The 24,850-nt window shown below is 39.1% G+C and overlaps 1 protein-coding gene across 1 annotated transcript in view; it reads right to left on the bottom strand.

The window, feature by feature from the left end:
• NECAB1 (N-terminal EF-hand calcium binding protein 1) overlaps positions 1-24,850 on the bottom strand; it is a 166,054-nt gene that overhangs the window by 98,999 nt on the left and 42,205 nt on the right. The window contains exon 4 of the mRNA XM_058564565.1: positions 2,664-2,689. Coding sequence (XP_058420548.1) covers positions 2,664-2,689 — 26 coding nt within the window. The remainder of the gene's footprint in view (positions 1-2,663; positions 2,690-24,850) is intronic.

Raw genomic sequence — 24,850 nt, 5'->3', positions numbered from 1 at the left:
GGTATTTATCCAAAGAACACAAAAACACTAATTTGAAAAGATATATGCAGCCCTATGTTCATTGCAATATTATTTACAATAGTCAAGACTTGGAAACAACCTAAGTGCCCACTGACAGAAGAATGGATAAAAAAGATGTGGTTTATATACACAATGCAACACTACTCAGTCATAAAAAAGATGAAGTCTTGCCATTTGTGACAACATGGATGGACCCTGGCAGTATTATGTTAAGCAAAATAAGTCACATGGAGAAAGATAAATACTGTACGATTTCACTCATATGTGGGAGATAAAACAACAAAGACAAACAAAGAAATAGATAAAGAACAGATTGGTGGTTACCAGAGAGGAAGAGGAGTTTAGGAAGGGCGAGAGGGGTAAAGGGGCACATCTGTATGGTGATGGATGGCAACTAGAATTTTGGTGGTGAACACAATGTAGTGTATACAGAAGTCAAAATATAATGATGTACACCTCAAAATTTATATAATGTTATAAACCAATTGTTACCTCAAAAAATTGTACATACCTTAATTAAAAAATAGTTTGTTGCTAAAAAATGCTAACCACAAAAAAAAAAAAAAAACCCATATCCTAGGTTCTCCAACTAACACTATGAGAGAAAATCATAGTCAAAGCTTTTTCAATAACTACAGAGTAGGTTCCTAATGTAGTTCTATTATTATAGAAGACAAATTAAAATCACTTTTATTGTAGATGATCAAGTGGAGATATACTATCATACTAAGATAGAAGATAATGTAATATTCTTTAATGACAATAGGTAAGTAACATAGCAAGTAAAGAAGAGCCACTAAATATTATCTTAAAAGCCCTTATAACTGTTTGCTTTCTCATGAGCCTTGCCTACTTAAGCAATGTTAAGCAGAAAACAAAAAGAATTATCTAGATGATTTGAAGAGATGTTTATTTTGGTCTGACACATCCAGGCATTTGAGGCAAATGGGTCTCCCATCCTCATGAAATTATCAATATAATCTACTCAGTTCTCTATTTCATCTCTCCACTGGCAGGGACTATCTGTGCATGGATGAGAATGGACCACAATTTCACCTTTATTGTGATTGCTATTCATCATAAAGCCTGGTGGCCATTGGTCCACATGGGCCCCTTTGCCCACCTAGAACAGTTTAATACCCGCGTGTGGATGGGTCATGGTCTGATTGCGTGTGACAGCATGTCAGGATGTTCCCTGTTTTTCTCTACTAGTGTTTCATAACCAACTAAAGCGTGACTTGCTTTGGTGCCAAAGAACTTTATTTCAGTATAAATGTATCTTGCTTTTCAGTTGGATTCTTCTCACTGAATGTGAGATGATAGACACTACGCAGGGACAGGAAACAGCTTTTCCCGACCATTAGAAAATTTGAAAGCTACTGGTTGGTGATTATCATATCCGTGTTGTTCAGAGTTACTGTCTTGAAATCCTGTATTCTGACATTTTGTCCTGGCATGACATCTCTTGGTGTTGCACCACCATTTTGATGAAATGTGAGATAAGCACTCCTGAGTATTATAAAATGGCTTTTTGATGGTTTTGGTAAACTTTAAATCTGTAAGAATTACAAGATATTCAGAAAGTGCTCGTGGCTTTAATTCAGAGTTTCAAAGAAACTCATCTCTAATCATCGAAATTATTTTAAGTAGCCTAGAAAATAATATGAAACTTGGACGAAGGGGTTACCTTTTACATTTTTCTTAAAATGTAAAACTTGAAACCTTCCAGTTTTCAGAGAAATATGGCTGTTTCAAATTGAATAGTCTTACAATGCTTCATAACTTTTTCATAACAAAAAATAAATCTAAAAAATATTTGCATTCCTGGGGCCGGCCCCGTAGAGTAGCAGTTAAGTGCATGCGCTCCGCTGCTGGCGGCCTGGGTTCAGATCCTGGGCGCACACCAATGCACCGCTTGTGAGGCCATACTGTGGCTGCGTCCCATACAAAGTGGAGGAAGATGGGCACGGATGTTAGCCCAGGGTCTGTCTTCCTCAGCAAAAAGAGGAGGATTGGCATGGATGTTAGCTCAGGGCTGATCTTCCTCACAAAAAACAAACAAACAAACAAAATTTGCATTCCTACTTTTGTAACCTTTGACTTTTGTTTCCAACCACAAAGATGAAGAAAATAAATGAAGAGGTCATTACATCAGGAATTTAAAAAGATTTCTCTCTAGCCATTGAATCACTTGTTTTGCAAGTGACATTTAAAATTCCAGAATGGTTTAGGCAGGTATGGGACAAAGTTGTTTTTACATGTCAAAGGGTCAGCTTTGAAAAACACTAACAAAAGGCTCTGCACAATATATTTGAAGAGAATAATGAAGTTTTATTAAACACCAATTTAAAAATATATTTAAAGTGGTGGAGAATTTGCTCTTCTGAAACTAATTATACCAATTTCAATAACAATTCTCCTTCCATTAACAAATTTATGAGGCCCAACTCTTTCCTCAGTGAAATATACACTTGAGCAAAACTCACTGATAAAGAAATCCCTTGAGATCTTGATTATCTTTTATTTTATTCCAGAAGTCCTAATCTATGACATTAATTTCAAAGTATGTAGAAATATAAAAGACAGTGTTCTTTTTCATTCTAAAGCAAGTAATGAGTTCAATTGGTCTTAAAGGAACTTACCACATAGCTCTTCTGTGTCAAGATTGCTGAAAAGATAAAAAGAACAAGTATTACTTTGGTAATATTTAAGTTTTTAAATAGTTAAATACAGCTATTCCTCCAATCTATATTATGTTAAGAGATGATATGTAGTTATGGTATTTCTCTTATAAATTCTACATTGTTTAAATAGTCAATCATAAGTTATTAGCAATGATTATGTCAGATTCTGTCTTTGAACAAATAACCCCTGGGATTTGTGTTTCTCTTTCTCCCAGTATCATGCTGAGGAAATACTGCACGATGGTGAAGAGTGTAGGCTCCAGAGCCAGAATGCCCGAGTTCAAATCCTGACTCTACCATTTACCATGTATGTGACCCTGAGTACTTCATGTCTCTGTGTCTCAATTCCCCAGCCCCAAGATGAAGATAATAATAATTCTGTTTCATCGGCATGTCATAGGATGTAAATGAGTTAATACATAAAAAGCAGCTAAAAGAGTAACTAGCACAAAGTAAGCACTTAATAAATGTTAGCTACCATGATTCCTGACTTGGTAGACCTGTCGGAACTCTTGTGCCTAAATTCAACCTTTGAGGGAAGCCTGATTCAATGCTTATTTCAAATGATTTCTAGCACATAATAAAGAGTTACATGGCTCAATATTTACATGCATACAATAGACGCCCATTACTCTTAGGAAGATAAATGCAAAACATCCAGATGAAATGTTAGCAGATGTAATACATTACTATAAGAATAACGCCTTGACCGAGGAAGATATGGTACAGGAATGCAAAAATGGTCCAATATTAGGCATTACATCAATATAACTTATTACATCAAAACTTAAAGGAGAAAAACCATCATAGTAACTAAGCTAAATAGAAATCCAATAAAATTCAGTCATTGCTGATTTTTAAAAGTTTAAATGAATTTGGAATAGAAGTAAACCTCTTAAAGATGATGAAGATTACTAAAAAACAACTTCAAACGTCAATTAACTGAAAATCTTTGCCTTTGTACAGCTGTCACATGTCAAAGCTCAATGAAAATGAACTTCATAACCCAGTCCTCCTTTAAGTATCAGTCAGGGTCACTAGAGGGACACTGGGGTAAGCATTCCAAACACTGGGTCTTTTTACCAGCTCTATCACCAGTATTATAATGTAATTTTAAACTCAGGATTTTATCCTAAGATATTGAATATCTGATCTTGGATAAATAGTATCTCCATACTTAAGTAAATCTTTTTGTAAAGTAGTATTTGCCACCAGATAGAGTATGTAAAGTCTTCTGCAGTAGGTTTGGTGTGGGTTTCTGTTCATTCGTACATCCTAAAAACATTCACTGCTATGTGCCAGGCATTGTTCCAACTGCCATAGGTATATCAGGCTGCAGTAGACACTGAGATGACTACAACAGATCACTAGTTTCTAGCATCTCAGTTTAGAGGTAGACTCATACAGTAAATAATTAAAATGCAATAAAATAGTTGCTATTGGGGAAGTGGTTAACTGGCAAAAGGTATCAAGGACTATATCATAGAGGATAAAATTTGGGGGGCTAAATCACAAAGGTTAAATACGAGTAGAAATGGCAGACAAAGGAAGAATATTCCAGTTAGAAGAAACACTATTTGCAATAAAAATTAAGACTGTAGGAATATATCACTAAACTTCTAAATTACTAAACTACTCAGAAAACTGAGTAGTTCTTTTCGCTGGAACATAAGTCATTAATGAAGAAATGGAATTAAACAATGAAAAGCCTCATGTGATAATCTAAGAAGTTTCTACTCTATCTTTCTGTCAATTTGGAATCACAGAAGAATTTCAAGAAGGTGAGTGACGTGATCAGATTTACACTTTATGAAGGTCACTGACAGATGGGTTGAGATTAAACAGAAAGAGGGGAGAAAGAGGCCAAGAGACTAGTTCGGCAGTTATTACTGCAGTCTGGGCCAGCCGTTCCCAGAATGGGCATATAACTCAATGGTCTGTGACGATCACTCCTTTTAGCTCTAGTCTTGTCTTCTCACCCAAACCTCAGTCTCGTTCCTACAACCACCTTTTGGGCTTTTCCAATTGGATAGTCTGCCACTATTTATACCAGTGCCTCTCAGCCTTTAGGTACATAAAATCACCTGGAGAGCTTGTTAAATACGGATTCCTGAGCCCCATGCCCAGAGATTCCCCACCAGGGAAGGGGGCCCATGAGTTTGCATTTCTCTTAAGCTTCCATGTGATGCTGATGCTGCTGGTTCCAGGACCACAATTTCAGCAGCACTGATTGACAGCTAAACAGGTTCACCTGAGCACAGCTTCTTTTTCCGGGTCCACATTTGATCGAGGGTTTCTACCATGAGCCACAGCACCATCTGTCAGCCGGCACTGGCCCTGCCTCACCTGCACGAACATGTTCACGGCATGTGAGAGAGTCTGCTCTCATGAGTTCAGGTATTTGTGAATAGATTAACTCCAGAGCCCACCATTCAAAGACTCAAACAAGATGTCAAGTCACAGTTTTCTCCAAGGCTCTGATTCTGAACAGATTTCTAGACACAAATGATGTTAAAAAATACATCTTGAATGTTATGTCAGGTATAAAACTTGTGCACGAGGCCAGTATAATGGATCTTTTACAGAGATTCTTTTGTAACGGTATTTCATATTTAGAGAAAAAAAAAAAACCCACTCCGACTTTAAAGTTATATCAATAAGGTAATACTAGAGAGGGGGTTGGGGGAAAACAAAAATTTGCCAGACGCTGCTCTCATCACACTGTGCTGGATAACTGCCGAAGCATAAAATAACTGACAAGCAGTTGCTATGGCTTAACAGTATACTCTAAACTGTTAGAGGATTTTCAGCTCTAACTGGCTGATTGACATCTACCGTATTCCAGAACTAAAAAGCTGTCTCGTGGCTGATGTCCTCGGAGGACAATAAAATATATAAGACTTTCCACCCCTCCACTTTCCTTTTCTGTTTTGTCTCACGCTGCTTCTCTGCTGCTCAACACCTACCCCCATCCCCCATCAGAGCTTCAGTATCTGCTGGGGGCTCTTCTTCCTTGTCTTTGTTCTGATTGTCTTCCTTCTTATCTCTCCTACCTCCTGCTACTTCTCATGCCTTTTAGTTTTGACATGAAAAGATTAGTCTCTATAATGCAGTGAACCTTTCTTGCTTGTTCTGCATCATCCCTTTATCTTTGGAGAACTTGCGCTCAACTCGGGGTTTCTGGTGGGGCTGTTGATCATAGTACCCCATTTCCATCCTAAGTTAACCCAAACCCTGGGCCACAGGCATGTGCACGAAAGTACTCTCCTCTCCCTTTGGCTGTGATGAATGGCCCCAAATTGCACACATTGCATCAGTGGGGCTATTCAGAGTGCTCCTTTGGGGTTTTACGTATGGGCTCTGAGAGAAGGGCTCCCTCTTACCTCTGGAGTGGCTAAGGGAAGGTGATATAAGCCTTGCACTACCTACAGCCACTCTCCTTCCCCCACCACACGGCAGAATCCCATCTGTGGTAGAACAGAGTGGGATAATCCCGAGAAAGAAACGATGGGAGAGAGGGTTAGAGTAAGGATTGGGACAGCATGAATGAATAAATAAGAATGATGGCCCCAAGTCCCTAGAATCTCTGTGACAAGCTTACACCAAGAGTCTCCAGTTACGCAAGCCAATGAATTCTCTTTTTTTTTTTCCTGTGCTGGAGCTAGCTTGAGTTTGGTTTCTGTCACAGGAGGCTGAAAGAAGGCTGAGAATTCATAATCCACGAGAGCACTTCTTTTCTATTAAGGGGCAAATTAACCTTCCCTTCACATGGGACATACAATTTGGGTCTTTTGCTCTGCTCTGCTCAGCTGTGTCTACTGCCGAGTGGTTTCAAGGCCTCCTCTCCCTCCTCCCGCTCCCCTCCTCTACCTGTTAGTGGTTTCTTATCTAGCTCCTTTTCCACTTGGAACTCTTTCAGGAGCCTCACAAACATTCTCCAGAGCAGTGATTTTCAAACTCTCTGTGGGGAAGGATGAGATTTTAAAATTTCCAATTTCTGCCAAAATGATAGTTTCGTAAAAAAACATAAAAATGAATGACTAGATCATGTGCTTGGAGGCCGTAGCAATGTCAAATCACTATAAAAGTTTCTAAACACCGCCGAGTTCTCTCCTTCTCTCAGTGTGGACAAGTAACAGTCTGTGGGCCAGCATCAATCTGCGGTCCACACTCTGAGGAGCGCCAGCACAGAAGCTGCTATGATGCAGACTGTTCTTCACGCTTCTATTTGCATTTTCAGAATTCTTTTCTAAGAAACATGTTTTGTATCAGAAATATCAGCACAATATGGAATAAAAACGTGTTCTACTTCTAGTTCTGCCACAAATGTTAGGTCTCTATTGTCTTATCTCTTAAAATAACTGGATTTTAGAAAAGCCCAATTTTAACTAAAAAAATGTCTATGATTCTAAGGCTTAAAGACTTTTCAAATAATGTCAAGAAAGCATTAAACATATTAATACTCTCCATCTTGCTATCTACTACTTAATGAAATTTCTATATAAAGTGGTCTGTCTTGGCAACATATAAAATGGTCTCACTAATGAAACTTCACTTCACAAGATGGAGGTCTAAGAGTTAAGTCTCAGAAAACTCACACACACATTTTTGTAAATATACAAAAAGCATCAGAAAATTTTCCTAATTTAAGAAAGTTTGATATGACTAGGAATGTCTAAATGTTTTCAACAAATGAAAAACTCAGGGAAATTAAAAGGTTACTTTGAAGAGTAGGAAAAATGGGTTCGGAGCATGTCTATACCTTTCTTTTTATGTGATGAAAAATTGTTATACATAATTCTGAATCTAGCATGCCTCATAAAATGCTTGACCTTTCTTTCTACTAATATTTCTAAAATTCAATCTTCTGGGCTTATTTCAAACATGACTTTGCCTTTGAGAATTCAATCTTTGTCATCAGGGAGACAGTATAAGAAAGGCAAGTAGAAACATTCCAGAAAATTCTTCAATACAGTGGAGGAAGATAGTGTTAGGAGTGAAAAATTAATTCTTCCTTTTTTTTCCCCCTTAAAATCAGTATTGTGTTTTCACCAAAATCCATTCAAGAGCTTGATATGGACAGACATGAAAAGAAAATCAATTCTCCTGGGGTTTATGTAATATTTATGTTATCAGAAAGAACAGAAGTAGAAAAAATTAAGCACTATTTTAAGTTAAAAAGTGCAAAATGTTGATTATAAGTGAAAGAGGAGAGAGGTTATTGTGTAGAACCAAGATACATGGTATAGATTCCAACTTTCTCACACACTAGTAGCAAGTTTCTGATGTTCTGAATTTGGCATGTGAGTTGGGGAAGAAGAAGTAAGGAAAATACTTTGTAAAAACATTTTGGATATTGGCATACATTTTATATCTCCAATATCCAATAGAATCCCTTCCATTCACTTACTAATTTAGCCATTTAAAAATATGGCTGGATAGTGATCCTATATTTAAAAAATTAGTCTCAAAGAAAAATCATATAAGTTCAAACAAACAGATACAAACGTCTGTATACATGTGCTGAGCAATATATTCCTTCAATGGCCTGCGTATTCCCCTTCAGGACCAAAACATGAGTCCACTTCACTGGTTTGCCTCATAAAATGTCTCATTTTACTAAGATTTCTAAAACTAAATTTTGCAAACTTATTTTAAACACCACTGTTGCCACTGAGAACTTCATCTTCATCATCATACCAACAGCATACCTGATCGATGAGCAGATAATAATGTATGTACACGGCATAACATTGAACAGGTAAAACAGCACCTCCAGCGAAAAGTCTATTTGCTCCCACCTCATCCCCTAGCCACACAGTTCACTTCTATCAGGGGCATCTATTATTTCCAGTTTCATGTGTATCTTTCCAAGGATATTCTTATATTCACCAACAAATTCATGAGCATACATACTCTCTTTTAATCAAAGAGTAGCATACTGTACAGGCTATTCTATATCTTGCTTGATTTACTTAACAACACATCTCAGACATCTTTCTTTATCCATATATATAGTGTTGTCTCATTCTTTTTAATAGCTATGTAATTTTCTGCCAGATGAATGTACCATAATTTATTTGTAGAGTCCCTTCTTATGAGTACAGCTGTTAAAACAGGCTACCTCTAAACTAATTGAGAGGTTATTTATATAGAAGTACCACATCAGTGTGTCTGCCTCTATCTACTCCTTCCAAACCCCAGCAATTCCTTCTCCAATTCATTGCTATCAGATTACCTCCCATTCTCAATGTACTAGTCTCATGCTTCAAACCTGGGATTAAATCTGTACTGTGAGGTGGTATCCAGTAGTGCCTCAGACTCAGGAGAGCTGAATGTGTGCCTGGCTCCACCATTTACTAGATGTGTGACCTTAGGCAAGTTACATACATTTCTAAGCTAGAGTTCCCTCATGCATAAATTTGGGATAATAATAATGACAGTCATGTGCCACATAACAACATCTTGGTCAATGACAGACTGCATAGACGACAGCAGTCCCATAAGATTAGTATCACACAGCCTAGGTGTGTAGTAGACTATACTACGTAGGTTTGTGTAAGAACACTCTATAACCTTCACACAATGACAAAATCACCTAATGACGCATTTCTCAGAACGTATCCCCATTGTTAAGCAATGCATGACTGTACACATTTCTCAAAGGATTGTTTGTAAAGATTGAATAACCTAATATATGTAATGCCTTTAGCCCAGTGCCTGACATATAATTAGTATCCCCCAAAGTGGTAGCTCTCATTCTAAGGGACACTTAGGTAATTATGCTTCAGCAGACCAAAAGGGTGGGGAGTTCCTAGTCATTTGCCGTGTGAGAGTATTTACTTTACCCTTAACCATATGGAATTTATTCTTTTATTAGGAGAGGATGGTGTAACAAGGCCTAGGCCATTCTTTTTCTAAGTGATGATTTAAACGAATGACAAAGGAAAGAGAATAAACGTATGGGATGCTCTTTAGTCTTTATATCTTGCCCTATGTCAGGAAAATTTTGCCTGCTTGCTTCTTTGCCGGAAGCTCAAATGAGGAAGACAGAGGTGGAATTGTATGTCATCACTGCCAGTCACATTGAGTTACCTTAAAGGAGAGAAGTTTCTGTTTACAGAGCTTGCCTGTGGATGAACCTCTCCTCGACTGGCCCTCCTAAGATCAGAGAAACGGACATTGTGGGGAGTGTCTTCAATTCTCCTTGGACATGGGAACAGCTCCAACAGAGACCTCATCACCACAGAAATCTGAGGAGCCCATGGGGGTAATATCTGATTGTTACTGAGTGTCATCTGGAATAGAAAATAAAGGGATTTGCACAAGCCCCTTTAGGGATCGTATCTTCGTAGAGTTCTGCCTTTAACTCCCAGGCTTATAAAAGGAATGTATTAATTAGTGTGGGACCCGAAAAGAAGAAAAAAAATCATCCCTGATGTTTAAAAAAAATTCTTACAAGGAGCCCCAAAGCAAAACTTCTCTCCACTACCCTTACACTAGAGGACATATTCCTACCTCCAGAACTTTGCTCCTTTTCTTACCAGGATCTGGAAAGACTTCCTCCTTCCTTCCTCTCATATTGTCATGCTGAGCCCCTTCAATGCCCTTTGTGTGTTCCATCTTCTTCCTCATGCTCTTTCTGACCACTCCAGCCCATCTTCAACTTTCACTCCTCTGAACTCTCAGCTATGATTCTTAGCCTTTCCTGCATCACTGACCCTACGGAGAATTTGATTAAAGCCACGAATCATCTCTGTCCATTCATCCACCAGGAAATTGCAAATATATATCATATACATACACTAATTTGGTACTCTGAGAACCTCCTAAACTTGTCGTTCAAATCATAGGTTCTACAGTATTTCTCTCCAATCAATTTGGGGCTGCCTTGTATTGTTATTTAGCTGAAAAACGTAATACATGTGTCATCTCTCTCCTAGATTAGTAAATTCATGAGCACATGGGTAATTTCTTAACTTATTGATATCATGCTCAGTGTTCTATAAATACCTCTTAAACAGTGGTGCCTCCCAGGAGTTGGAAGTACACCAGGAATAGTAGTGGGTCATTGTGCCAGGATTCTCAACCTTGGATGCCTATTAGAATCACCTAGAAAGCTCCAAAAATACTGATGCCAAGGCCCTGTCCCCAAAGGTTTTAATTGGTCTTGGTACAGTCTTGGCCTAGGGACTTTTTAGAGGGCTCCCAGGTAATTCTAACATGCAGGCAAAGTTGAGAACCACTGGTGGGTGGCTAACAGTGAACTCTCCTGAGTCAGATTGATGGGGTTTGAAGCAAACTCTCACACTTTCTAACTGCACGATCTTAGCCAAGCTACTTAACTGCTCTGAGGCTCAGTTTCTTTATTTGTAAAGTGAAGATAATGGTAAATTCAGCCTTATAGTTGTTCTGAGGATTAAAGGGGATAAATCTTGAAATATTTGACGTGTCAGGCAAAGAGTAAGCATTCAATAAATATTAGCTGCTAGTGTTACTCTAAATAACTAAAATACACATGCATAGATGATACAATATACACATCACAACCAAGGCTTAAGTGCCTTGCCCTCTTAGAAACAACACAGGTGACTCCCATATAATTATTAGTGACTTCATTCCAGCCATTATTCCCAGGGAGTTTTCTCCATGCTTTTGTGCTACAGCTCAGCTATGTCAGATGATCCTGTTTCTGGGTGTGGCAGTAGAAACAGCAAGAAAGCTCCAACAGGAGTAACAAGTGAAAGAAGCTTGGACAGGTATAACTTATATAGTGATATGGTCTCTCTGAGTCAGCATCCTTGACTTGATGGTACCACCAGATGCACCTGACCAGGCGCGGCCACAGAGCACCTGCCGAGTCCTGCCTTCAGAGCCCTCTCTGAGGCTCCTCGTTGAAGCATTTTGCGGTGGGAGTCTGGCTTCAGGGGAGACGATTTCCCTGGGAACATTTTTGTGCAATAATAATCCATGTATAACTATGTTTTTCTTGGCTTCAAATAGTACTGTCTTTATTTTAGGATTATTGCAAATTTGAACAGGCAAAGAAATGATATATTTAATATATGTTTATCGTTAGAAAAAATTGTGAGCTTTGTTTCCATTGGGAGAATAAAACTAGTTTCCTAATGTCTTTCTATAAAGATGAAATTTAAAATATACAACTGAGTATGGACTTTAATCTTGCATCCCCTCCTCCAAAAAGCTAAAAAACAAATACTGTAAGAAGTATCAGTGACTTGTTATAAATACAAGAGCATGGCTTAGGCACATTACTCAATCATTCTCAATCTTAGTTTCCTCTATTTAAAATGGGCGCCGCCAAGTTAGAGAGGGGTGAGAAAACAGATCATGATGAGAAAATTCAAACTTGGAAGCCACAAAGTTCTAGTTTGATTCCCTGATCCATCCTTTTGAGTTATGTGACCTTGGGTAAGTTGCTGAACTTTTCAGGGTCTTGACAGGTGGTGGTAATTTACAAGGAGGTAACAGCTTAAAATGTTTAGCACAGTGCTCTGCAAAGTAGGAATCTGGCAGATGTTTAGCCTGCACTCTTCCTGACAGACATCCACGTAAGGCAATCAGATATTTCCCAACAATGAGTGAGCATGTAGGGCATCAAAGAGAGATTTTTACTAATCCATCTCTCCAAAAACACTCCCTCCCCCTGCCATAAAACTAAAAACAACACTAAAGGTACATTAATTCATTTTAACTCATTTTAGTAAAGGTGACACTGGATCCTGTGAACTGGGGAAGTTAAGAAATAAACACAACCAGGGGCCGGCCCCACGGCTTAGCGGTTAAGTGTGTGCGCTCCGCTACTGGCGGCCCGGGTTCGGATCCCGGGGGGGGGGGCACCGACGCACCGCTTGTCCGGCCATGCTGAGGCCGCGTCCCACATACAGCAACTAGAAGGATGTGCAACTATGACATACAACTATCTACTGGGGCTTTGGGGAAAAAAAAAAAAAAGGAGGAGGATTGGCAATAGATGTTAGCTCAGAGCTGGTCTTCCTCAGCAAAAAGAGGAGGATTAGCATGGATGTTAGCTCAGGGCTGATCTTCCTCACACACACACAAAAGAAATAAACGCAACTAAAAACCAAAGAGAAATTTAATGACTTCAATGGAAATAGACTTGAACTCTACCAATAAGATATAGACAAAGTACCAAAACTCTAGATTTGTTTCCTAGTCTAGTGCTCTTTCCTGTGGGCTGTCCAATAAAGCATACTTTGTGATTTTTATGATGTTTCCGCAAGAGGTGTTACATATTTATCAGCTCTCTGTATTTATGACAAAAGATCTCAACAAGATTCGTCTTTCAGGGTTCATCTCTCCAGGGTTCGCTATCTGTCCCAGACTGCCAGTTCCCCGGCCTCTCTGACACTACTCCAGATCTCTTCAAGCCGAAATCTTCTTTCCACTCTCCACTAATTCACTGATTCTTTACATAACGTGCTGTGGGGAGATGTGCTGCTTTGTGCACAGGGCCATTTTTAAGTTACTGAAGGGGGCACTACTATCAGAGAAGATAATATTTCCTCTTTCAGGGCAAATTCACAAATCATATTGAGTTATTTTTGCATTCAAGAAAATGAGCCTTAAAATCAAATATGTAATTGTCTTTTCCTTCCTCACCTTATTTACTTTTCTTTTATACCTCTAGTTTCTCCTTTTTACATCTCCATTTTTGATTTTCCTCTCTCTGTTCCTTTCTGACAACTACAAGAGGAAATTTAAATGATTTGAAGTTAATTGGCAACTACTCTGCTTGACAGGTTATATTGAATCATTCTCTTTCTGCTTTGGAGAGTTCAAGTACAAATGCAAATAATTTTATTACAAATATGGAAATTATAACTACATACAATAATCACCTATGAATCTTTTGTTAATAGTTTTATTAAAAATAAATAATACTGGAAAATTTTTAAATAAAATCTTGTTTTTTTAATCTTCTGCCATAAAACTAGCAAATGTGAGAAATAGCAATCTAAATTTGTCTATTATTTTAAAATATCGGTCAATTCTAGTCTAGATGGTTTGGCATACAGTAAGCACTCAATAAATAATTATAGAATAAATGAATAGAAAATAGCATAAAGTGAAAAAAATACCTGATTTTTTGATTGATACATTCTTACTATCGAAGGTACTTAAAACTAAATTTTCTGTCTTAAATTTTTTGCTATAAAAGGCTGAAGACCAGTCATAGCTAGTCTCTTACAATAAGAACACTCTAAAATATTTATTGAGGTAGTTTTTCGAGGCATCTAGAACTATCATAGTTCCATCTAGAGATCAAGCAAAGTTCATAGATTAAACCTATCATGACTTAATTACTGCAGTTTCCATTTTGATGACAATAAAATGTCTATTTTCTTTCTTTTTGAGGTGTCAAGAGCAAGTGTAAGCACACAGTGAAATAACCGCCCTGCAATCCTGACGTTGAACGATACACTGTTTTGTTATGATAACAAGCTGAGGACAGCACTAGCTATCAGCGGCAGAACATGGGTAGCACAGTGACAGCACGCACACCCGAAGGATGCCTATTAAAATGCAACTTGCAAAATGAGTGGAGTCATTCCAGTTCAGAAAGGTTACCTTATGTAAGTCACATTAAAATCAAATGCCATCTTAGCTGTGCTCAGTGTTTTATTACAGCTGGCATGAAGGTAATTAGGTACCATTTTGTGCTAATTAAGGATACGCCACTTTTTGTTCACTTAGCCCAGCTTGATCTCTGCTTCACGGAATTTAGGATGTACCAGGTGGCACTTCATTCTCGAAAACCCTGTGGTCTCCCAGCAACTCAAAGGAAGATGTAAACATTACTTTGCTGGTTTTCAAAAATCACTCAGGGAAAATCTACTTTAAAAATTAAGAACACAGATGACAGTCAAAGAAGAAAAACCACTCTACTGTTTGGAGCAAAAAACATTGCTCATTTTGGAAAATTTTTTCTAGAACTTTTAACATACTAGTGTCCTTTGATTTTGCCTAAAGACAATAAAATGCAATTCTCAAGAAAATCCAAAAATACTTCAAGTTAAATGAAAGCAGTTATACCTCACATGTTTTCTTTCCTTCTTTGTTTTGTTTTGTTTTTTTTGCTAAAGAAGATTGGCCCTGGGCTAACATCCACGCCCATCTTCCTCTACTTTATTTATTTATTTATTTTTGTGAGGAGATCAGCCCTGAGGTAATATCCATGCCAATCCTCCTCTTTTTGCTGAGGAAGACTGGCCCTGAGCTAACATCTGTGCCCATCTTCCTCCACTTTATGTGGGACGCCACCACAGCACGGCCTGACAAGCGGTGCATCGGTGCACACCCAGGATCCAAACCTGGGCCGCCAGCAGCGGAGCGCACGCACTTAACCACTACGCCACAGGGCCGGCCCCCATCTTCCTCTACTTTATATGGGATGCTGCCACAGCATGGCTTGACAAGCAGTGCATCGGTCCACGCCCGGAATTTGAACATGTGAACCCCCGGCCACCGAAGCAGAGCATGCAAACTTAACCACTTCACCACCGGGCTGGCCCCTTATATGTTTTCTTAGTGACAAACATTCCTTGAAAATTACATAGTTCTCACTTAAATATACAGTGCTGCACCTTGTGGTTTAAAAACAAATTTTTTTCAATTAATGGAATTTATTAATTGACTATTTGTACAAAATATTTATATTTGTAACCAATGGCAGATGAACCAGTGCCTGCTTTCAAGAAACTTTTATTTTTTTGGAAGACCAAAGATAAACACTTGCAAAAAAGAAAATGTACTTGTGAAGTAGCATATTGAAAAGTTCTAATTAATAACAGTCAAAATAAATATATAAGTACTATAATATGCATGGTAGTTATTTTAAAAATATGGACCAAACTCTCCCCATCTGCTTCGACCCCCACAGCCCTGCCATTATTTCCTTCTACTGACCAAGTTACTACTGTCTTGGAGAAGCAATGGTAAGGCAGACCACAGACAAGAGAGGGTGTGATAGTGAATTTTATGTGTCAACTTGGCTGGGCCACGGTGCCCAGATATGCAGTCAAACATTATTCTGGACGTACCTGTGAGAGTGTTTTTGGATGAGATTAACATTTAAATCAGTGATCTGTGAGTAAAACAGACTGCCCTCCATAATGTGGGTGGGCCTCATCCAATCAATTGAAGGTCTGAATAGAAAAAAGACTGACCTCCCTCAAGCAAGAAGGAATTCTCTAGCAGACAGCCTTTGAACCTCAACTGCAACATCAGCTCTTCCTGGGTCTCCAGCCTGCTGGCTCACCCTGCAGATTTTGGACTTACTGGCCTCCATAATTGCATGAGCCAATTGCTTAAAATAAATCTCTTTCTCTATATATACACATCCTAACAGTTCTGCTTCTTTGAAGAACTCTGACTAATACAAGGGGTCAGGTTCTTGACTTCCAAAATTCAAAAGTCTAGACTCAGATAAGATAAAAGATTTAGAAGACTACAGCTCAGTAAGAGCTAAGCCTCCCCACCCCTAACTAGATAAAGAGGCCCTAGAGTAGAAGAGGAAAGGAGAGAAAAGGAAAGTGAAGAGCGCTTAGATTCAGGTATTATCTTCCCTGAGAAGGTCGTTTACCGCGTCTTCCCCTCAAGGCCAAGTCTGTAAGGTGGACGTGGTAGTGGAAGTGGTTTTTTGGCAGTAGAACCCTAGGGCAGTTTGAGATCTGACAATAGGGAGGTCTTGTGACCCATCTCCAGATAGAAAGACTGTGTTCTCCTCCACAATGAGGAGATCTCCCGCAGGGTGAGAGCAGCAGACACATCTGCATGGTATGGCTGAGACAGCTTCACTGAATTATCTGCACAGAGACTGGTTTGGGAACACTATGGGGACTCCCAGGACCTGAGAGCAGCAGAAGCATGGCACAGGGAGCTGGTAGACCTGAAAAGGGTCGGGGGTTGAGAAAAAGGGAGAATGCAAGGGACCTGCCTGAACTAATGACCAAAGATCAGGTGGAAAGGAAGACACCACTGCAGATGCATCATGGAGCGCTGACCACAGAGAGGAAGAGGTGCCCCGCCTCTCTCATGATTTTGCACTAGGTGAGGCCCTAGACTTATACGGTTTCCCAGGAGAGGAAGAGAATGACTCAAAATTGACTAAATTAAAATTGATTAAATTTCTACCGCTCAGCAGAATGGACACTCAAAACAGAAATTAAGTTGTTATAGGGGAAAAAAAGTGACATTTCCCATTTCCCATCCACCTGAGTTTCATCGCCTACTTACACCTATAAGTAAGGAAGCAGTACAGAATAGAGAAAAGAGAGAGAAACACATTGAGGAGACATGGGTTCTAGCCCAGGCTCAGTCAGTCATAATTGTCTTCTTTGAACTCAGTTTCCTCAAATGTAAAATGAAGGAGTTGCCCTAGAAGTTCCCTGCAGAAGCAAGGTTTTTCTTTTCCTTGACACACATTGTCAGTGATCTAAAAGTTTAAAAGGAAACATCTAGCTCAGAAGGAAATACTTCTGTCCAAAAATTATGCTAGATTTTGCCATTACATAGTTTCTAGCCCATAGCCAGTGCTTGGTAAATATCTGTTTAAGTGAAATGAAACAAATCCCAGAGTTCAGTGTCAAAATTATCCATGGAGTCTTGTCACCTAGTTATGTCTCACTGTTCTGGTGGGTGAGCATGTAATAGTTTGCTCTAACAACAGACAACGAGGCCAATGAAAAGTCATCAAATTCATTTCTCTGCTACACGCTAAGAAAATATTAAAGATTTTCCACTCATGAACCTTCAAATTATAGCTGCTTTAGAAATTAAAGACTCACCAAGAAAAAAAGAGAGAAGGCTCAAATAAATAAAATCAGAAATGAAAGAGGAGAAATTACAATGGACACCTAAGAAATACAAAAGATTATAAGAGAATATTACAAAAAGCTAAACGTCAACAAATTGGATCATCTAGAAGAAACAGATAAATTCTTAGAATCATACAACATTCCAAAACTGAATCAAGAAGAAATAGAGAATTTGAATAGACTAATCACCACTAAGGAGATCAAAACAGTAATCAAAACCTCCCAAAAAATAAAAGTCCAGGACTAGACGGCTTCCCTAGTAAATTCTACCAAACATTCAAAGAAGACTTAATACCTATCCTTCTCAAACTCTTCCAAAAAACTGAAGAGGAGGGGAAGCTTCCTAACTCATTCTACAAAGCCAACGTTACCCTGATACCAAAACCAGACAAGGACAACACAAAAAAAGAAAATTACAGGCCAATATCACTGATGAACATAGAAGCAAAAATCCTCGACAAAATACTAGCAAATCTCATACAACAATACATTAAAAAGATCATACACCACGATCAGGTGGGATTTATTCCAGGGATGCAGAGATGGTTCAACATTCACAAATCAATCAACGTGATACACCACATTAATAAAATGAAGAATAAAAATCACATGATCATCTCAATAGGTGCAGAGAAAGCATTTGACAAGATACAGCATCCATTTATGATAAAGACTGAATAAAATGGGTATAGAAGGAAAGTACTTCAACATAATAAAGGCCATATATGACAAAACCATAGCTAATATCATTATCAATGGAGAAAAATTGAAAGCTGGGAACCAGAGAAGGATGCCCACTTTCACCACTCTCATTTAACATAGTGTTGGAAGTCTTAGCCAGAGCAATCAGGCAAGAAAAAGAAATAAATGGGATCCAAATTGGAAAGGAAGAAGTGAAACTGTCACTATTTGCAGATGACATGATTTTATATACAGAAACCCTAAAGAACCCATCAAAAACCTTTTAGAAATAATAAATGAATACAGTAAATTTTCAGGCTACAAAATCAACATACAAAAATCAGTTGTGTTTCTATACACTAACGATGAAGAAGCAGAAAGAGAAATTAAGAATACAATCCCATTTACAATTACAAAAAAAAGAATAAAATACCTAGGAATAAATTTAACCAAACAAGTGAAAGGCCTGTACACTGAAAACTATAAAACATTGTTCAAAGAAATTGAAGAAGACACAAAGAAATGGAAAGATATTCCGTGCTCTTGCATTGGAAGAATTAACCTAGTTAAAATGTCCATAGTTCCTAATGCAATCTACAGATTCAATGCAATCCCTATCAAAGTTCCAATGACATTTTTCACAGAAATAGAACAAAGAATCCTAAAATTTATATGGAACAAGAGAAGACCCCCGATAGCCAAAGGAATATTGAGAAAAATGAACAAAGCCGGAGGTATCATACTCCCTGATCTCAAAATACACTACAAGACTATAGTAATCAAAACAGCATGGTACTGGCACAAAAAGAGACACACCAATCAATGGAACAGAACTGAAAGCCCAGAAATAAACCCACACATCTATGGACAGCCAATTTTCAACAAGGGAGCCAAGAACATACAATGGAGAAAAGAAAGTCTCTTCAAAAAATGGTGCTGGGAAAACTGGATAGCCACATGCAAAAAAATGAAAGTAGACCATTATCTTACACCATACACAAAAATTAACTCAAAATGGATTAAAGACTTGAATGTAATACCTGAAACCATGAAACTTCTAGAAGAAAACACAGGCAGTACGCTCTTCGACATCAGTCTTAGCAACGTATTTTCAAGTACCATGTCTGACCCGCCCAGGGAAACAATAGAAAAAATAAACAAATGCGACTACATCAAACTAAAAAGCTTCTGCACAGCAAAGGAAACCATCAACAAAATGAAAAGACAACCTAACAATTGGGAGAAGATATCTGCAAACCATACATCTGATAAGGGGTTAATCTCCAAAATATATAAAAACTCATACATCTCAACAACAAAAAAACTAACAACCCAATTAAAAAATGGGCAAAAGAGTTGAACAGATGCTTCTCCAAAGTAGATATACAGATAGCCAAAAGGTACGTGAAAAGATGTTCAATATAACTAATTATCAGGGAAATGCAAATCCAAACTATAATGAGATATCAGCTTACTCTCATCAGAATGGCTATAACTAACAAGACAGGAAATAATAAATGTTGGAGAGGATGTGGAGAAAAGGGAACTCTCAATACACTGCTGGTGGGAGTGCAAACTGGTGCAGCCACTATGAAAAACAGTATGGATATTCCTCAAAAAATTAAGAATAGAACTACCATACAATCCAGCTATTCCACTGCTGGATATTTATCCAAAGAACATGAAAATACGAATGTGTAAAGATATATGTACCCCTATGTTCACTGCAGCATTATTCACAATAGCCAAGACCTGGAAGCAACCTAGGTGCCCATCAAGGGACAAATGGATAAAGAAGATGTGGTATATATGCACAATGGAATACTACTCAGCCATAAAAAAGATGACACCTTGCCATTTGCGGCAACATGGATGGACCTTGAGGGTATCATGCTAAGTGAAATAAGTCAGAGGGAGAAAGTCAAATACCATATGATGTCACTCATAAACAGAAGATAAAAACAACAGCAAACAAACACATAGAGACAGAGATTAGATTAGTGGTTTCTAGAGGAAAGGGGGTTGGGAGGAGGGCGAAAGGGGTGCCTGGGCACATGTCTATGGTGATGGATGGTAATGAGATAGGTAGCTAGATACACATGAGCCAGAGATCACAGCTGGAGACCTCACTGCATCAAAGAAGCATCTTGCTGGCATCCCACAAGATACAGATAGCACCGGAGTCTGAGACCTTCAACCACAATGATAAAAATAATGAGTACACAAAACAAAGCCTTCTGCTCTACACCTCTAGAGGACATTGACCATTCTTCAATTTACATAGAAATTCCATAAGCATTAGCCCCCCTTCCTCGGGGGATGGCTGCCATGAGAGTTCCGGAGACTCTGATAAAAGGTCAAGAACTCCCTCTCCCAACGTGTGGGCGGAGGAAAAACCATTACTGGTGGATAACCAGATAATGCAAATTCCCTCTAAACAGCCCAAATAAAAATAAAACTAACCCAAGACTCGGGGCGGATGCGCGCTCTGGCGCCGCCCACTCCTCACCTCGAGTGTATCTGCCCTTTCCTCTAATAAATCTTTACTTGCTTGCTGATTCTGTTGTGTCGGTGTCTGAATTCCTCTCTTACACTGACCATGAACCTGGTGATCAGACTTTTCAGTCTGGTTACAGTAACTAGCCTTTGGGTGGTGAATATGATGTAATCTACACAGAAATCAAAATATAATTACATACACCTGAAATTTAAAAGAAAAAAAGAAATTAAAGAAAAAGAACAGAAGGAGGAAACACAAGAAGATTCTTCCCTCCATCTTTTGCTAAGGGAAGTGTTTACGTATAACCTTCTTGGATATGAAGGAGAAAAGAAGACCAGTAATTATCCACCCATTCAACCAAAGGAATGATTCTGGAACGGGCACAAAATAGTGAAGCAAACTTTACATGTTTCCATCTATCCTCATCTCTAAGACAACTTTTCTGGCACCTACAATCACTTACCATTTACACTGCACTGAAAGTCCTTAGCAAAACACACACTATAAAAATCATGTGTACATAACGTTCTGAGATCCATCGAGAAAGACAGCAAAAGAAAAATCCTCTGGCCATCAAAATGGCAGAATTGTCTCAGCACTCCGAGGCTTTAGAGAAAATGTCCTACATTGCAAAAGCCTCTGAGTGTGGCTAAAAAGCTCTAATCATGCACACTGCAGGGCTAGACAGCGCGGGACTCATTTGAAGAGCAAAGAGCTTAGGCAGACAAGCTGTTCTAGTCTTCATAAAACAAACAGGGAACAGCAACCAAGAAGCCCACCCACACAGCCAGGCCCTTGAGAGCCCGCTGACAGTTTTCCTCTGCAGACAGCTTCTACAACGTGAGATGCAGCTTAACCAATCCTCCCTCCTACCCAGCACTTGCCTTTAAGGGATGAGAAACAATGGGAAAACGCAGAAAGAAGTAACATCACATCTATTTGGTACACATATAGATATGTACGGGATGGAACTTCAAGCCTAAGGACAAAAGTCGACCTCTGAGTTGGAGGTGGGTGGACCTTTTAGGCGGCTCCCTGGGGCCCGGCTTGGGGAATACCCCAGTCTCTATCTTTTAGAGAACTGCATGAGCTCCTGACTATTCAGTGTCCCAAATTACTTCTCAGGCCTGGCTACTTCTGTTTGCCCTTTTCCTCGATAATTCCTGCCAGGATTCAGATTGCTTTCCTTTAATTCTCACAGCTGCCACCACCCCCATATCCATCAGGAAGGTTCTTCTCTCTCAAGTCTGAAACCCAGTCAGCTCAGTTCCCCCCTTTCCTCGCTGTCCTTGAAAGCAAGTCCCCAGGCCGTTTTCACTGTTGAGAAACTAAACACTCAGAGGAGAGAGAGGGAGGTGGAGTTCCCAGCACGTATGTTCTTAACTCCCTTTCTTAGATGATACCCAGAAGCTTAAGTGGTCTCCAATATTCTCCTGTTATTACTGAAGTCAAGGTCCTTTTGACCTGCATCTGTCTCTATACTGTGTTAATTTCTTTTTTGAAGAAAGCCCATTTGCCAAACTACTATTGCATCCTGAAGACAGGATTAAGAAAAAAGCAATTCCTGTCAACTGGAGTTTACATTTCAAGGGCTCTAAAGAAAGAGAGAGATTAATCTTCAAGGGCTCTCTGCCTAAGATCGGTCATTTCTACACATATTTTCCAATCAAATGTCTTCAACTACCTGGTCACTAAACTGATAGGCTCGTCACTACCATTTTGTTCTTCCATGTAACACCTCTTGAAATATCAGATTTCTACTGATTGAGGATACCAGTGCTCCTAGTCACAGATGCCAGCAATATCCCCCAAAGAAGAGTTAGGACAGTGTGCAGAGAACTAAACAAATGGTACAGCTTCACAGCCACCATGATTTTTCCCCTGTCCCTAACCCAGGAGGCAGCAATGAACAGTGAATTTGTCCTTCATGTGGTTCTGCACCCACAAGTACTACTAACCCCAGTGAAACAAACCTCACATATTTACGCAGCACCTTCCTTGGCTGGCAGACTAAACAGTTTCTTAACATGTGTTTCATGAATTTTCACAATTTCCTGTCAGAAAATATTATTAGTTTCACTTAATATTCAAACATAGTAAAGCACTGAAAAGTTTACTTGGTCAGGGCTGTCAGAAAGAAAAGGAAGATGACTGCTCTGCCAGACAGCGAGGCAGCGTACAAGGATCGATTTCACAGGAAGCTGCATAGAGCAGTGGTAAAAAGCCAGACTGCCCCGCTTTCTCCCCTATTCTCTGTGTGACTTTGGGGAAATTACTCCATGTCTTTGTGTTTCAGTCTCCTCATGTGCAAAATGGGCTCAATCATAGGTTTGCTGTATAGATTCAATAAGCTAATGAATGAAAGTGCTTAAAACTGGATCTGGCACGTAGTGAATGATCCATAAAAGTTAACCATTACTATCACTCTGCAACGTCAAAGTAATTGTGACCTAAAATCTTTCCAGATCAGAAAGACTTAAGCCAACTCAGAAAGACTAGAGGTACAGACTTTCAAAACGAGGTCAGGTGAACATTTTTTCAAGTACAGCTGCAGCAGCCTCTTAACCGACCTTTCTGTCTCCAGACTTCTCACCTGCCATTAATTCTCTCCCTGTTGAGGAGGTCTGCCTTTCTAAAACATAAACCTAAACCAGTCACTTCCATGTTTAAGACCCTCCATGTCTCCACACTGACCTGAGGGTAGAAATCTGAGACCCCCACTGGTTCATAAGGAATTTCACAATTGGGCCCATTTGCCTTTCTAGTCCCTCTCCCCATCGCCCTCTTGAATTCCATGTTAAGGGCATGCTCAATGTCTTTCAGTACCTCCAACATGCCACACTCTCTCTCACCTAGACTTCCTCATATGCTATTTTCTTTGGCTGGAAACTTCTCTCATCCCATCTCTACCCACATCCACACCTCTTCTTGATCATATCTCATGACTCAGCTTAAAAGTCACTTCTAAGAGGTCCTGGCTGACCCTTTAGACTAGGTGAGCCCCCACCCCACCCCAAAGTAGTTGTATTTCCCCATATAATTAATCAAGTTATTACTTTTCTGCTTTCTCTGCTAAGCTATGAATCCCTTAGGACTAAGCAGCACATCTGGCACATGGTGAACCTTCAGCGGCTCTCTGTGAAAAGGACAGCAAGCTCAGCTTGCATGGGTGAGGCAGAGTCCCAGACACAGGCCGCCTTCGCAGTTCAACCAGGATAGCCTCCTTCTCCCCCTAATTTCCAGGAAACTCTCCCTGGAATTCCCAAGAACGTCACTGGGTTTTTGTGGTAGCCTCTTACAATATTTAAGCTCTTTTTTGCTATATCGAGGTTGGTATAAAATCACTCACAAAGGCTGGTGACTTACGTGATTTAGAAGTTACGAGGGAAGCTGAGTCTCAGGAAGCGGCTCTGCTGTTCCGGGACAGAACGTTGAGCATCTGCAACAACGCATCAACCATCCCCACCCGCCCCCAAATAAAAGTATGCAATATCTATAACATTATGTTAAATTGCTAGGGATTCATGTTACCCAGGTTAAGAAACCTTGTGCCAAAGACTTGAAATAATAAATCAAGGACAAAAATTTCCTATGTAGTCTATGACTGTGAAAGGGGGATTTCTGTCACGGGATTTGAAATCTAGATCACTTTCTGCACTCTAAAGATTAGTTCTAATCTAACACAATGAGGATAATAATTTTTTCATATATTAAACAAAAGTAAATAAGAAACACACCAGGATCTTTTCATTGGAATATGGCTCTCTGAACAGACTCTATATTAAAGACAAAATCCCTTTGAGTTTTCATGAACCAGCCAAGACATAGACACAGTGAGCTCCATGGACAATAAAAACATTTTGAAATGTAAAATACAAAGGGCAAAATCCAAGATTAGGAATTCAAAATACAGCAGAAATGCAAAGAGATAATTAGAATAAGTAGCAAAACAAAAATTCAAAGACTGGAGACTTCTTAGAATCCATTCTAATTTAAGTGAGTCTGGTACAGACACAAAGTTTTGGACATCAAGTTTGAAGATGGATTACGGCATAAGAGTGAGAGTAAGAGACAGCAAAACAAACCAGACAGAGACAGGGGCC

The sequence above is a fragment of the Diceros bicornis genome, chromosome 21 (assembly GCF_020826845.1).
Source record: "Diceros bicornis minor isolate mBicDic1 chromosome 21, mDicBic1.mat.cur, whole genome shotgun sequence".
NCBI lineage: Eukaryota > Metazoa > Chordata > Mammalia > Perissodactyla > Rhinocerotidae > Diceros > Diceros bicornis.
Note: the sequence above shows the minus strand (reverse complement) of the source record. Positions and strands in the feature narration are given on the sequence as shown.